The sequence below is a fragment of the Vipera berus genome (assembly GCF_964194415.1).
Source record: "Vipera berus genome assembly, chromosome: 2".
Classification (NCBI taxonomy): Eukaryota; Metazoa; Chordata; class Lepidosauria; order Squamata; family Viperidae; genus Vipera; species Vipera berus.
In genome coordinates, this window is record NC_138203.1 from 189,690,780 (window position 1) to 189,703,571 (window position 12,792).

Sequence of the window (12,792 nt, forward strand, 5' to 3'; positions counted from 1 at the left end):
CACAAAGCTGTCTTTTGTAGGATTTTCCTTTGTAGAGAGCCAAGGAGAGGGGCCTGATACAAATACAGTATTCAGAAGCTGTTGACTAAAGGATGGAAGAGTTCCTTAAATCCTGGGATGAGAGATAGTATACAGGTAGTCCTCAACTTATAACAGTTTATTTAGTGACCATTCAAAGTTACAACAGCACTGGGGGGGAAAAGTGACATGACCATTTTCACAGTTACAACCTTTGCCACCACCCCATGATTATGTGATCAAAATTCAGATGCTGGGCAACTGGTTCATACTTATGATCGTTGCACCATCCTGGGGTGTGTGTGAGAATGTCACCTGATCACCTTTTGCAACCTCCTGACCAGCAAAGTCAATGGGGAAGCCAGATTCACTTAACAATCAGGTTACTGACTTATCAGCTACAGTGATTCACTTAACAACTGTGGCAAGAAATGTGAAATCAGGCAAAATTCTCTTAACAAATGTCTCACTTAACAACAGAATTTTGGGGGCTCAGTTGTGGTTGTAAGTCGAGGACTACCCCTATTAAGAGGAGTCTCAGGATAATTCCTCTCTGACTGAGGAAGATGAGGGAGGGAAGGAGAAGCACAATCAGACTTGCAAGATACTCTTATTTCAGCCATGAAAGGATCACTCTAGTCCAGGGCTTTTTGGGTCATCAAGTTTTTGACACCTTGCTAGGCGACTGGTGGTAGTCGGATGTTGCCATATCCTAAAAGTGGTACAGTGGGTGAAAAGGTTGAAAAGCCTTGCTCTAGTCTTCCTGGGGAGTTGGTTTCCTGATCTACTCAGTAATTGCCTTAGCTTGCAATTACATAGGCATTTTCCCCATTGGTGTGGATCTCAGTCAGACTAGATTTCCAACTGCATGTTGAAGGAGCCGAATTTTTACCTGTTCAACCAAAACATTTCTGTCATCTTCTGGGATGACTACTTTCTTCTACTCTCTACTCTGCCAATTGGCAGCATAATTTTGGGAGGCTCTGTTTTTAAATCCTCCACTATTTGGGTAGGAAGCATGTATTAAACTTACTGTAAAAAGAACCCAACCAGGTTCTTAAATGCACTGCTACTAATTTATCCCTTAAGTTAAAGATATTTGAACATGGTATATCAAGACAGCAAAGGGATGCTATAAACGAGTTCAAGGATTAGTGAGACTCAAATTAGAAAAAGTAAAAAAAAGTGTTAAGAAGTTAAATTGAGAACATGCTACAAATAACATCATTGAAGAGAGAGATTATATATAGATATACTTACTTCTGTCTGTCTTTCAAGCATCTGATTGCTCCTAGAAAACAAGTAAAATTAATAATACTTTCTGCTAGTATTATTTAATAAAAACTGTTACTCTGTTAAAAAAATAAAATAAAAAATAAATCTCAAGTAATGGAATTGCATGATCAGTAAACAAGATGGCTTGATTCCAGCTAATTTGCTGTTGTTGTAAACAGGAAAATGGAAGTATAAAATCTTTACTTAGTACCTCTGTTTATGCAACCAAATTTAATTATACAATTAAATCAAAATCAACCAAAGCAATTAAGGTTTAATATACCGTATGAAGTGGGCATTGTGTTTTGCAAACTTTGGTCTATAACTTTGTGATTGTTAATTAAATAGAATATGGTAAAACAAACCATGCTTTAATATGTTATGCATACTCAACTTTTGCCTATACATTAGTGTGTATACAAGTAGCCGGTCCAACATTGTAAATTAATTTTTAAGTATATACCAGAGGAATCCCTATACAGGTAGTCCTTGACTTACAACACTTTGTTTAGTGACCATTCGAAGTTACAACTGCACTGAAAAAAGTAACTTATGACCATTTTTCACATGACTGTTATAACACCCCCATGGTCACATGATCAAAATTCAGACACTTGGCAACTAAATCATCTTTATGACGGTTGCAGTGTCCTGGGGTCTTGTGACCTTTTGACAAGCAGAGTCAATGGGAAAGCCAGATTCACTTAACAACTGTATGACTAATTTAACAACTGCAGTGATTCACTTAATAGCTGTGTCAAGAAAAGTTGTAAAATGGGTGAAAACTCGCTTAACAAATGTCTCACTTAGCAACAGAAACCTGAGGCTCAATTCTGGTCATAAGTCCAGGACTAGCTGTATATTCCTCCTCTTGACAGGTGAACTGCAGAGAAATCTAAACACGCAAGGAGACTTAAAGGGCAGCACTGATTGCAAAGACTAGCCGTTGAACTTTTGTCCTCTCTGAACTCAAGAGTTGCTTCAAACTATGTGATGAGTGGCATATAAATTTAACATTAATAATAAATGATACATTACGTTCCCGAAGTTGTTTTAATTGTAATAGTGCTTATAACCTAAAAGAAACATAAGGAACTTAGAAGCCAAAACAGGTAGTCCTTGTTTAGCCACTGCCTCATACAGTGACCATTCATAGTTACTAGGATAATGGAAAAGTAATTTTGAGACCAATCCTTGCATTGACTTCAGTAGATCATAAGTCTATGGAGATTCTTGATCATCCAGATCATGGTTGTCCCAAAGGTGCTTTTTCAGAAGGAAACTGGACTTTATTGTTTTTTTCTTTGAAGACTTTTTGCTTCTCATGCAAGAAGCTTCTTCAGCTCTGACTGGATGGTGGGGAATGGAAGGATTTATATTTCTTACAGAAAGCTGGTCCAGTTGCCTCCTGAAAAAGCACCTTTGGGATAAAGATCATAAGCATAGTTATGGTTTCCTTTAGCAACTGCTTTGTTTAATGACAGAGTTCCTGTGTCAATTGAGGTCACTAAACAAGGACTACTAGCATTAGGAGGCAATGACAATAGTTGAGGGAAACAGCTCAGGAACGAATTTCTATGCAGATCATTTATGTCCCCATTTTTAGAATGGAGATAAAATTTCAAGTGGGCTACTGAAAATACACATTTGCATTTCAGTCACGTGACCTTCTGCTACATTTATGTTACAGCTTGAAAATGAAAACAGGGTACTCAGAGCATGTTCAAAACAACATTAGAAGATACTTTGCTAAGAATAAGTGCACAGAGTTGTTTCCAGAGATGTAGTTCATTGGTGCACAGCACTTGTCTAGGCCAGGGGTAGGCAACCTTGGCTCTTTTATGACTCGTGGACTTCAACTCATGGCTGACTCAGGAATTCTGGGAGTTGAAGTCCACAAGTCATAAAAGAGCCAAGGTTGCCTACCCCTGACTCTAGGCTAATGATAAATTATTTATATTTTACAGATATAGTTACTTTGTGGGTGGCGGCCTTCTTCTAGAGGAAGGACTGTTTTTTTCAAATCTCTCAGTTGGTGGCAGAGGAGGCTTCTGTATCTTTGCCAAGTCTTCTGCCAGAGACCTAAGAGAGAAAGAGAGAGGATTTGAAAGAGAATTTCTTCACATTGTGTTTCTTTGGCTAATTCTGATGGTTTATTTTACAGAAAATTAAATGGTTACCTGAGCTTTGGTGTCAGACCCTGGAAAGAAGGAAGGAAAAACAAGGGTACATTAAAAAAAACTAGAAAAAAAACAAGCTAAAATATTGCAAGAGTTCACTAGAATAAAGCCATCACTTACCATTTCAGGAAAAACTCGTTTGCCTTAATTAAGAAAAAAAAGGGAAGAACAGTTAATTACTCATCACTGGATTTAGAAAACTAGACAGTGCTGTAAGGTTATGTTAACTTTAAGAGAAAGTTGAAGGGTATTACCATGTCATTGTAAAGAAAATAAAAATCTAATAATCCCTTTCCTTCATATAGAATGTGTTAAAATATTTGTGTTTTATTTGCCTGTAGAGCACTCCCATCTTGCTCTGTGGACAGCTTGCATGTTGCATCCCTAACTAGGCCTTAAAAAGAGATTCTCTTAAAGGAATTTCTTGTTATAAGCAACAATTGGATAGTGGAGTGCCTTGTGTCCTGTACTTGAGGACTTGGAATCAGCATAACTGAGGGATTCAGGATTAAGAATAGAACCATCAGTGTAGTGTGCTGTTTCTGCAACCCTTTACAGCCCTGTTCACATTTGATTTTGTGTGAATGGGGCTGTCACCCTGCACAGTCCTAGTGCACAATCACTTCAATATGAGCCAGCAGTGTGCTGCAGCTGCCAAAAAAGCCAACACAGTGCTAGGCTACATTAACAGAGGGATAGAATCAAGATCAAGTGAAGTACTAATACCACTTTACAATGCTTTGGTAAGGCCACACCTGGAATACTGCATCCAGTTTTGATCACCATGATGTAAAAAAGATTTCGAGACTCTAGAAAGGGCACAGAGAAGAGCAACAAAGATGATTGGGGGACTGGAGGCTAAAACACATAGGGAACGGTTGCTGGAATTGGGTATGTGTAGTTTATTGAAGAGAAGAGTGAGGGGTAACATGATAGCAGTGTTCCAATATCTCAGGGGCTGCCACAAAGAAGAGGGAGTCAAGCTATTCTCCAAAGCACCTGAAAGCAGGACAAGAAGCAATGGATGGAAACTAGTCAAGGAGAGAAGCAACCTAGAACTAAGGAGAAACTTCCTGACAGTTAGAACAATTAACCAGTGGAACAACCTGCCTCCAGAAGTGATGAATGATCCACCACTGGAAGTTTTTAAGAAGAGACTGGACAGCCACTTGTCTGAAATGGTATAGGGTTTCCTGCCTGAGCAGGGGGTTGGACTAGTTGACCTCCAAGATCCCTTCCAACTTTATTATTATTATTATTATTATTATTATTATTATTATTATTATTATTATTATTATTATTATTATTATTATTATTATTATTACAATAACTCTGTAGAAATGCTTTACATCATAATTATACTGATGACAATGTAGAAGTAAATAAAACTGAAATTTGGCCGGTTTGAGATAAGTACTTTATCTTATCACAACCTGTTTCCTTGTTTGTAGGTATATATGATACAATATTCTTCATAAAGGCATCAATAGCATTTCAAAGTCATACTTTCAAACTTGCACTTCTAAATGTAAAGAATGTTCAGACTGAAATTAGAAATGTTCTCTTACTGGAATGCCAAAGAAATTATAGTTCCCTTTGAGAAACTGCTTTACTGTTAAAGTCCATTAAAGGTGCATTAACCATGGTGTCTTTCTTATTCCTTTATTTGCTAGATCAATCAACTAAACTCTTTAAGGGAGCTCTCTCTTCCTTGTTAAAAACCAAATTATGGCATCCCATTTAAAATGTTCTTGCAAAGACATAACACTTTTTATCTCCAGCTTTATACACCCACTCTAAATTTGTTTTCTGACCTTTATCCAATTTTTCTGTGGTTTGAAACATGTGCTACAAAAACCTCTGATATTTCTAACAATGTTCCTGAAGACTCATCAGAATTATAGCTCGGTTGAAAAAAAAATCTCCTGCTATTGCTTGTCCATTGTGTTCTTCTGAAGCTATACATTTTATCTCATCACCATCTATTTTCTAATAATTTGTCTAGTGCCCTCTCTTTTTCAGGCAATTAACAAATCTGACCCTGAACAAAGGCCAGAATTAAAAAATGATGGTCATAAATACATGCTCACCAGTTCCAAGGCTTTCTCTCTCAAAGGTTGGCCCAGGTCGGTCCATTGGTGGTTTTTTGCTTCGATCGACTGGTGCTGGAGTGAAACCCAAAAAAGTATATTGGATCAGATAGTGTGCTAGTATTCTTATGTGTTATTTCCATAACTCAAAGTCATCTTACTTATTTTTAGAATTCTAGAAATAACTTTCATTCAAAAATTGGTTAAACTTAAAGAATAGCTTTAACCATCTGGGTGGAGTAGCACTATTTGGGGTACTAGTGATATCCCCTTTTTTCCTCATAAATAAATCAAAAACCCTTTACAAAATAAAGTTAATTTAAAAACTCAACATGCTATCATTTAAGAAAAAATCAAATTCAAATTAGAATTGTGAAAAAGTTGGGAAGGCAGGAGGAATATTTAATGTTTTTTTTATTAAAGAGTTTTACAAAAAAAGCTTTTACAATACATATCCCCAAAACCCACCCACCCCAAACCACCCCCCTTCCCCCCCACTTCCCAGAGCTAAATACAGGGTTATAGATATAATAATCATATTCTAACTAAAAATTATCCATAATATAAAATTAACCAAATTCATAATGTGCTTTAACTCCCCTTTAACATAGATACATACAAAGTACTAACACTGAAATTAATAACAATATCCCTCTAAAATCTACTCATAAGCTAAATGGAACTTTTTAGTCCCATATTTATTCTGAATATAATCTATCCATCTCCTCCAAACTGAAATATATCTTTCCTGTGAATGATCCTTCAAATAAGCAGAAATCTTAGACATTTCTGCAAGATTTGATACTTTAAACACCCATTCTTCTATAGTAGGCAAACTATTTAATAGTTTTGAATAGGGGAAATCCATTAAATGAAAGAAAGTAAGCACACTTACGTTTAAAGAGATTTGCACTTTTGTCACTGTAACTGTCATTATTGCTTGAAGGAGAACTGAAAGGTGTCTGCCAAAAGAACACATTAATATAAACAAATAAATAAACCGGAGTACATTCAATAGTATGGTACTTAACTTGATTTTAATTTGCTTAAATAATTTTAGGTCCCCCCACAGAGGTGCCAACAAAGTATCAGAATGAGCAAGTAAAATACATCTGTCCTACTTTCTACAATTATTTTTTATGTATGAGTGCATATTGAAGTAGGCTAAGCTATAATGAAAAACTGTCCTTTAAGTGAAGATTGAATCCCGTTGACTTTCTAGACATACTTATTTAGGGGTTTTGACAATAACATATAAAAAAAATCCCTTTGCCTTCTTGCACACTTTTTTTTTACAACCCAATCTAAACCATGTGCCTACTAGTTTCCCAACAAATATTAGCCAGGCCTAGCCCTACTATATTTTTCAAGATTAACCAAGGTTGGGTAGGGATGGTAGAGCTACTATATACTGTATTTAAGGGATGTCTCTACATTTATTTATACTTTAGAATACCTTTAGTGAAGAATGCCTCATCAACTCTGAGATGCAGATTATACCTAAAGCACACTCAAAGCCAACAGTTCAAGACAGTATGATTAAGTGATGTGAGGAAGAATATGCAGACATTGATATACAGCATTTCCTCATGACACTGAAGTAGGTAGCTTTCATCCTTCAAATAAATATCAAAATAAACTATTTGAACTTCAAAGAAACATACCTCACGGATTCTGGTTCGAGATGCTCCTGGTGTGGGACTGGGGATAGGCCTCTGTGGGGGAATAGGAGGCTGGAGAGTTGGTTTACCTCTCTCTGTTGCAGGTCTGTCTAACAAAGGCAAGGACATTTACAGAATATATTCAGCCCTTTTTGTTCTGTGAGCTATGTATTTTCTAACATATTTCTATATTGCCACAATAAACATGGTTCTTGGTGGCTTCCATGCGGAGGGGAAATGTAAAAAAAAACATCCAATATAAAAATGAAAACATACCACAATTCAAACAACATAAAAATAAAAACAGTACAATGCCACAGTATTAAAAAAAATAGAATAAAATGATAGCAATATCAAAATCAATCAGGGGAAGGGTGTCTAAAACAGTGTTTCTTCCTGTTAGATTTAGAATCAGGCCAAACTGATTGGAGACAGCAATTCTATAGATTTATGAGCCATGAAGGGCTTTAGAGTTCAAAACCAAGACCTTAAGTTGGATCCAAAAGGCAACCAATGCAAAGCTCTCAAAACTGGTGATATGTACTGCCAATGTTGAGAAGCCATACAGCATACAGGCTGGTGCATTTTGGACCACATGAAACTTCTGAATATCCTTTATGAGCTGGCCCCAAGTAGAGTGGATTATAGTAATCTAGATAAGTAGTGGTCAGGATGCATAATTTTATGTCTAAAGACATTTTATTTTACTTTTATATTTATATTTAGGTTGTCTTTTCAGAAATCCATCAATGAATTCCATAATGCAGCTTGACAGAGTGTGCAAACTTTTTTAAAAAGTGAATTTTAAAAAACAAATTAGAAAGAATTATTTTAAGGAATCAGAAAATTGTTGCTATTATTATTATTCCATGGAAAAAGTTTTCCACATCTCTTCTGCAAAATACCACATCTCCCCTTACAATTATTTGAAGAATGAGGTGCTTGAAATCAGATTTTAAATAGTTACCTATGTAATCAGAAATGGTCGGAATCGGTTTTGGAGGAAATATAGCATTGCGGGGGGTGTCTTCATCATTTGATGGAGGAGGTTCATAATCTGCCTCATTTTCATCCTCAAACCCTTCTTGATCATTGGGTGTTTCATAATCTACAGCATCTCCCCTCTGATAGTCATCTGGGCTTTCATAACCATCACTTTCATCCTGTCAAAACAGATGTGTCCTTTTGCCAAAACAATCTATCATCTTAAGATTACCTTTCAAGGTACAGAATGAATTCTATCACAAGCCACAACCAAGAGTAATATTTAATACACAAACATATACACACACTTCAGGAGCTAAGACCTCTATTTATAGTGATTACTCTGATAAGGTGATAGAAAATCTAACTATGTAGTCCTTAATTTTCAAGAATTATGCTAACTGCTGTGGCATTACATTTTTTTTCAAAAAAAATGTGATATTTAGATACTGCTGTCTCCCCAATGACTGATTTGAAAGGCGGCTTCATTTAGCCTTGTCAGGGAAATATGTTGCTTAGAGAATTTGTGACAATAGAAATTTGGTAACTTAAACTAAATTCACTTTCTTCAAACATGTTTATCTGTTCTCAAACCTGCATAATAGGTTTCATTAGAAAGTTGAATTACTTCTGATACTTCGGGCTTTTTTAAACAAAATAATGTTCTTGAAAAAACTAATTTATAATTTTAATTTATATGACTGTCCATTCATGTATAACACTATGGCTGTTCATTCATGCACAACTCTGAATGGTTTACAAAGATTAAAAACAATATTACAATATACACATTGTCACATTTTAGTAGCAGCTTCAACCCCAAACTGTAGGCCAAGTAAAACAGTAGAGTGTAGTAGCAGTCTTGTCATATTGACTATAATTACATTTCTTTCAAGCATATCTATTGTGGTATTTAAAACCAAGATTTAAGTGCACCATCTAGAGCTTCTTCAAATTTTACCACTGAGTAACAGTCATCATTTTCATAGCTACATAAATGGGTATTTTTTTCTATTTAACCCTATATTAATTTGTAAATTAAATTAAATTAATATACATTTTCACTTAACCAGCTTTATTTCTTTGCCTGGGTATTCTTTAAAACATATGCAACTCTTGCCTCAAATCCCAAAATATACTTACAAAGGAGGACCAGCCATCCTCCTCCTCTTGTTTATATTCTGTGGAAAAACAGTAAAAAATAATATATTTATTAATACACAGAAGAATATAAATAACCAAGTGAGATGGTTACCCAGTTAACTGTTAATGCATAGTTAGCAGAGCATGGTAGAGGAACCAGAGTTAATAAAGTAATGTATATATTATCTGATAGGTCACGATAATCCCTCAACAATATTATTTGGCTGCATCAGTTGAATATTTAAATGTATTCCACTGAAAATGATAGAGCATGAAATGTCAGGAGCCCTGTTTTGACATTTCATGTATCAGGTTTCCTACTTAATTATGATCATGGCTCTCTTACTACACCTCTTGGGAGAACATATAAATGATGAACATGGCTTCAGAGAAACTCCCTATCTTGTACTTTTTTTTAAAAAAACAGACCATACCATTTCCAACTCAATTGCATGAAATTGAGGTGAAAAACACAATTGTGTGTATCAAGCTATATCACCTGCACCCCATTATTAGTTTACAGTATTCTCGTTGGGTGTGAGTGGGAGGCAGAAACAATGTTGTAGAAAGACTGAACTGCCAATTTGTTCATTGTCTGTACACGGGATAGAGAGTGTGCTATTTTGTCTTTCACCTCAGGCAAGAAAATGTCTTGCCCTGTTTGTAACCTATACTTTGATCTCCTGATGTTCTTCTCTCCCATCTTCTTAGAACGTTGCATTTAATCCTCAGAGATTCTTTAAAATACTATACATCCACCTTTAGGTTGGCAGAAAAAATGCATGCATAACATTTCCTATTTTTTACACCCTCCCCCCCCCAAATGTCCAATGACAATTCCTGCCCTGGCTCTGTTATGCCTGCTCTGCATGAGCACCGAATAGTGTCGTCCTGACTGATGAACATCCATTTGGTACAGGCATGGCTTTTTTTTTCTCTTCTGTTTTACCACTCTTCCCTTTCAGCATGATATCAGACAGTCAGTCATGAAGATAATCATGAATCATGATAATTACTGAGGCAGGAATATGATTAGTCTCTCATTAGGATTCTGCTTGGTTTTTCTAGGAAGTCCCTCCTTCCACATCTTGAGATGTTTGACCATCTAAATCAGGCATGTCAAACTCGCAACGTCACATGACGTCACGCGACGTATCGCAACTTTTTCCCCATTGCCGGCAATGGGGAGGGCGCGGTTTCATTGTGATGCATCTGGCCCGTGGGCCGGCAGTTTGACATGCCTGATCTAAATGGTTAAAATATGTGAAACACACAGAAAGACTCCAGGAAGACTAAGATAGGAAGATGAGAAATCCTGCTAACTATGTAACTTATAAAGAGAACTAAAATTGATCAGCTGTTGGGCAACTATTTTCATTACTTTCCCAGGACTGGGGGAAAGCAATCGAAATGGACTGATATAAGGGTAACGATAAATGAAAATCTGGCTTATTGTCCTTCATAATTTTCTGGACACTCAATGAGGAAAAACAGAGCTTCAGTTAAATACATTTCAAAATATTATTAAAGTAGAAGAAAGCTAAAGTGATCCCTCTGACTCTTTAAATAAAATAGTGGAAGTCTGTTCTACTCTCATATCTCTAGCTGGAAGCCTGGAGAGTAGTTGTTGCTGTAAATAGACAAAGTTCAAAGGAACTTGTTGAATGCTAATGAAAAGGGTCAACATTGGGCAAGAGATGACTATAGTTGAGGTGACTTAATAACCAGGAGAAAGGGACTATGTAATATCTCTCCACAATTCACAAACTACCTTCTATCATACTCTCTATTGTACATCTAACTTTGCCTCTAAGTAATAAGTTGCAAAGCATAACAGATTTTACACACCTTGATTCTATTGTTGAATTATATTCTAATTGTATGTTTTTACTGATATAGTTAAACATGACTTACAGTTGTCTCATTGGGTTAGAGGGAGGGATTTTAGAGCAAAATCATTTGGTTAAGGGAGAAAGTTGACACTGAAGTGAAAACATAGCCTATGATTAATCAGTATTGAAACAAAATACAATACTAAGCTTCTTAGATAAGTTTGTTTTGATTCTGGGTAGCCATAGTTTCAAAAGATCAAATAACAAATACAGCACCAAGTTGTGACTTCCACCCCTTCTGAATGTGTACTGTGGCATCGCACCCAAGTATGAAAGAGGTGGAGTTTTGCATTGCAATTATGCAATGCTGTTTTCATCTTTTGTGAATGAAAGCCTTCAACCCTGGGCTTGCCAATAAAAATGAATAGAAGGGAGAGATACGTCTGACCCATGAGCAAGATGCAAGTTTTGTAAACAGTCCAGCTTTATTTATCAGTGCAATTTACATGGCTTTGGTGGAAACACAAAATGGGTTTACAGCTGCAAAATGGTAATCCAATTCTTTCTTTTAGTATGGCATCAGAAGTACAAGTAGGAAAAATGTTTCTATGCTTATGCTAAATTTTATGTCATGTTTCCACTCTTCAACTTTCATTGTTTTAAAAGCCATTATTATGTATCAAACTGTTGACTCCAAGGTAAATTGATTTCATTTATTTCTCTTGGAAATCATTTAAATTAAACATCATGTTTAATATTTCACATTGATTTCTGTAACACTGAAGTATAACCAACATAGCCTAAAGCTATGCCACAGTAGGAATATTTAAAAAAAAACACAACAACACTCATTACCAGCATGAATTCTGAATATTGGTATACAGTGAATAGGCATAACAAATATTTTTACCTGTATTTTCAGGAGATTTCTGCCTCTGTGTTCTGTAAATTAGAAAATAAGCAAATTAGTGTTTTAGATGATGACAATGATAAGAAACTTGGGTTATGTGGTGAGATCTCCAGCTAAACTGGAGGGAGATAGCTAAGAGTAGGCAGAGCTTAGAGTCCTCGTACTGCAGACAGCAGCACAGGCTTGACTTCCACCAGAATTCCTGAAGCCTTGTCTGATCATTCCAAGGGAATGCACTCAGTCTGGGGAGATCCTTGTAACATATTTGCCTAACAATAAAGTTTCTGCTTGAGATAATTCATGACTAGTTCTGGCTGCTTGCACCTGACAAGTTGATTCAAATGTCCTGATTGCTCTGGCTTAGCATTTGTGGACACTGTGGACACATATGTGACACTGTCCCCAATCCAGCCCTGGCCAAAAGGCAGTTCCATCTCTCTCTTTTTGCATCAAAAAATGGTACCTTTTCCAACTTTTGCCAGCACAACCCATTCTAAACACTCCTAGGTAGTGTGTGCCTTTGTGGATACACCTCCTCCTTTTTGGGCAGCTGTACAAGTTGTGCTATGTGCAGATATACTGTTCAGATTCTGTGCAGTTTCTGTCTCTTCCAGACTAAATATTCAGATGCTTTTTTTTTAAAAAAAACCACTCTCTCAACCTGAGGTTTCTTTAAAGAGTTTTCTTGCTCTCTTCTTA

The 12,792-nt window shown here is 36.2% G+C and overlaps 1 protein-coding gene across 1 annotated transcript in view; it reads right to left on the reverse strand.

Annotated features, from left to right (window-relative positions):
- The window catches only part of LCP2 (lymphocyte cytosolic protein 2), a 54,584-nt gene that overhangs the window by 15,595 nt on the left and 26,197 nt on the right, over positions 1–12,792 (reverse strand). The window contains exons 5-14 of the mRNA XM_081319023.1: positions 12,094–12,125; positions 9,352–9,389; positions 8,192–8,387; positions 7,228–7,334; positions 6,459–6,525; positions 5,564–5,638; positions 3,594–3,616; positions 3,474–3,493; positions 3,271–3,375; positions 1,279–1,309 (exon numbers count right to left, since the gene is read on the reverse strand). Of these exons, the coding sequence (XP_081175149.1) occupies positions 1,279–1,309; positions 3,271–3,375; positions 3,474–3,493; positions 3,594–3,616; positions 5,564–5,638; positions 6,459–6,525; positions 7,228–7,334; positions 8,192–8,387; positions 9,352–9,389; positions 12,094–12,125 (694 nt within the window). The remainder of the gene's footprint in view (positions 1–1,278; positions 1,310–3,270; positions 3,376–3,473; positions 3,494–3,593; positions 3,617–5,563; positions 5,639–6,458; positions 6,526–7,227; positions 7,335–8,191; positions 8,388–9,351; positions 9,390–12,093; positions 12,126–12,792) is intronic.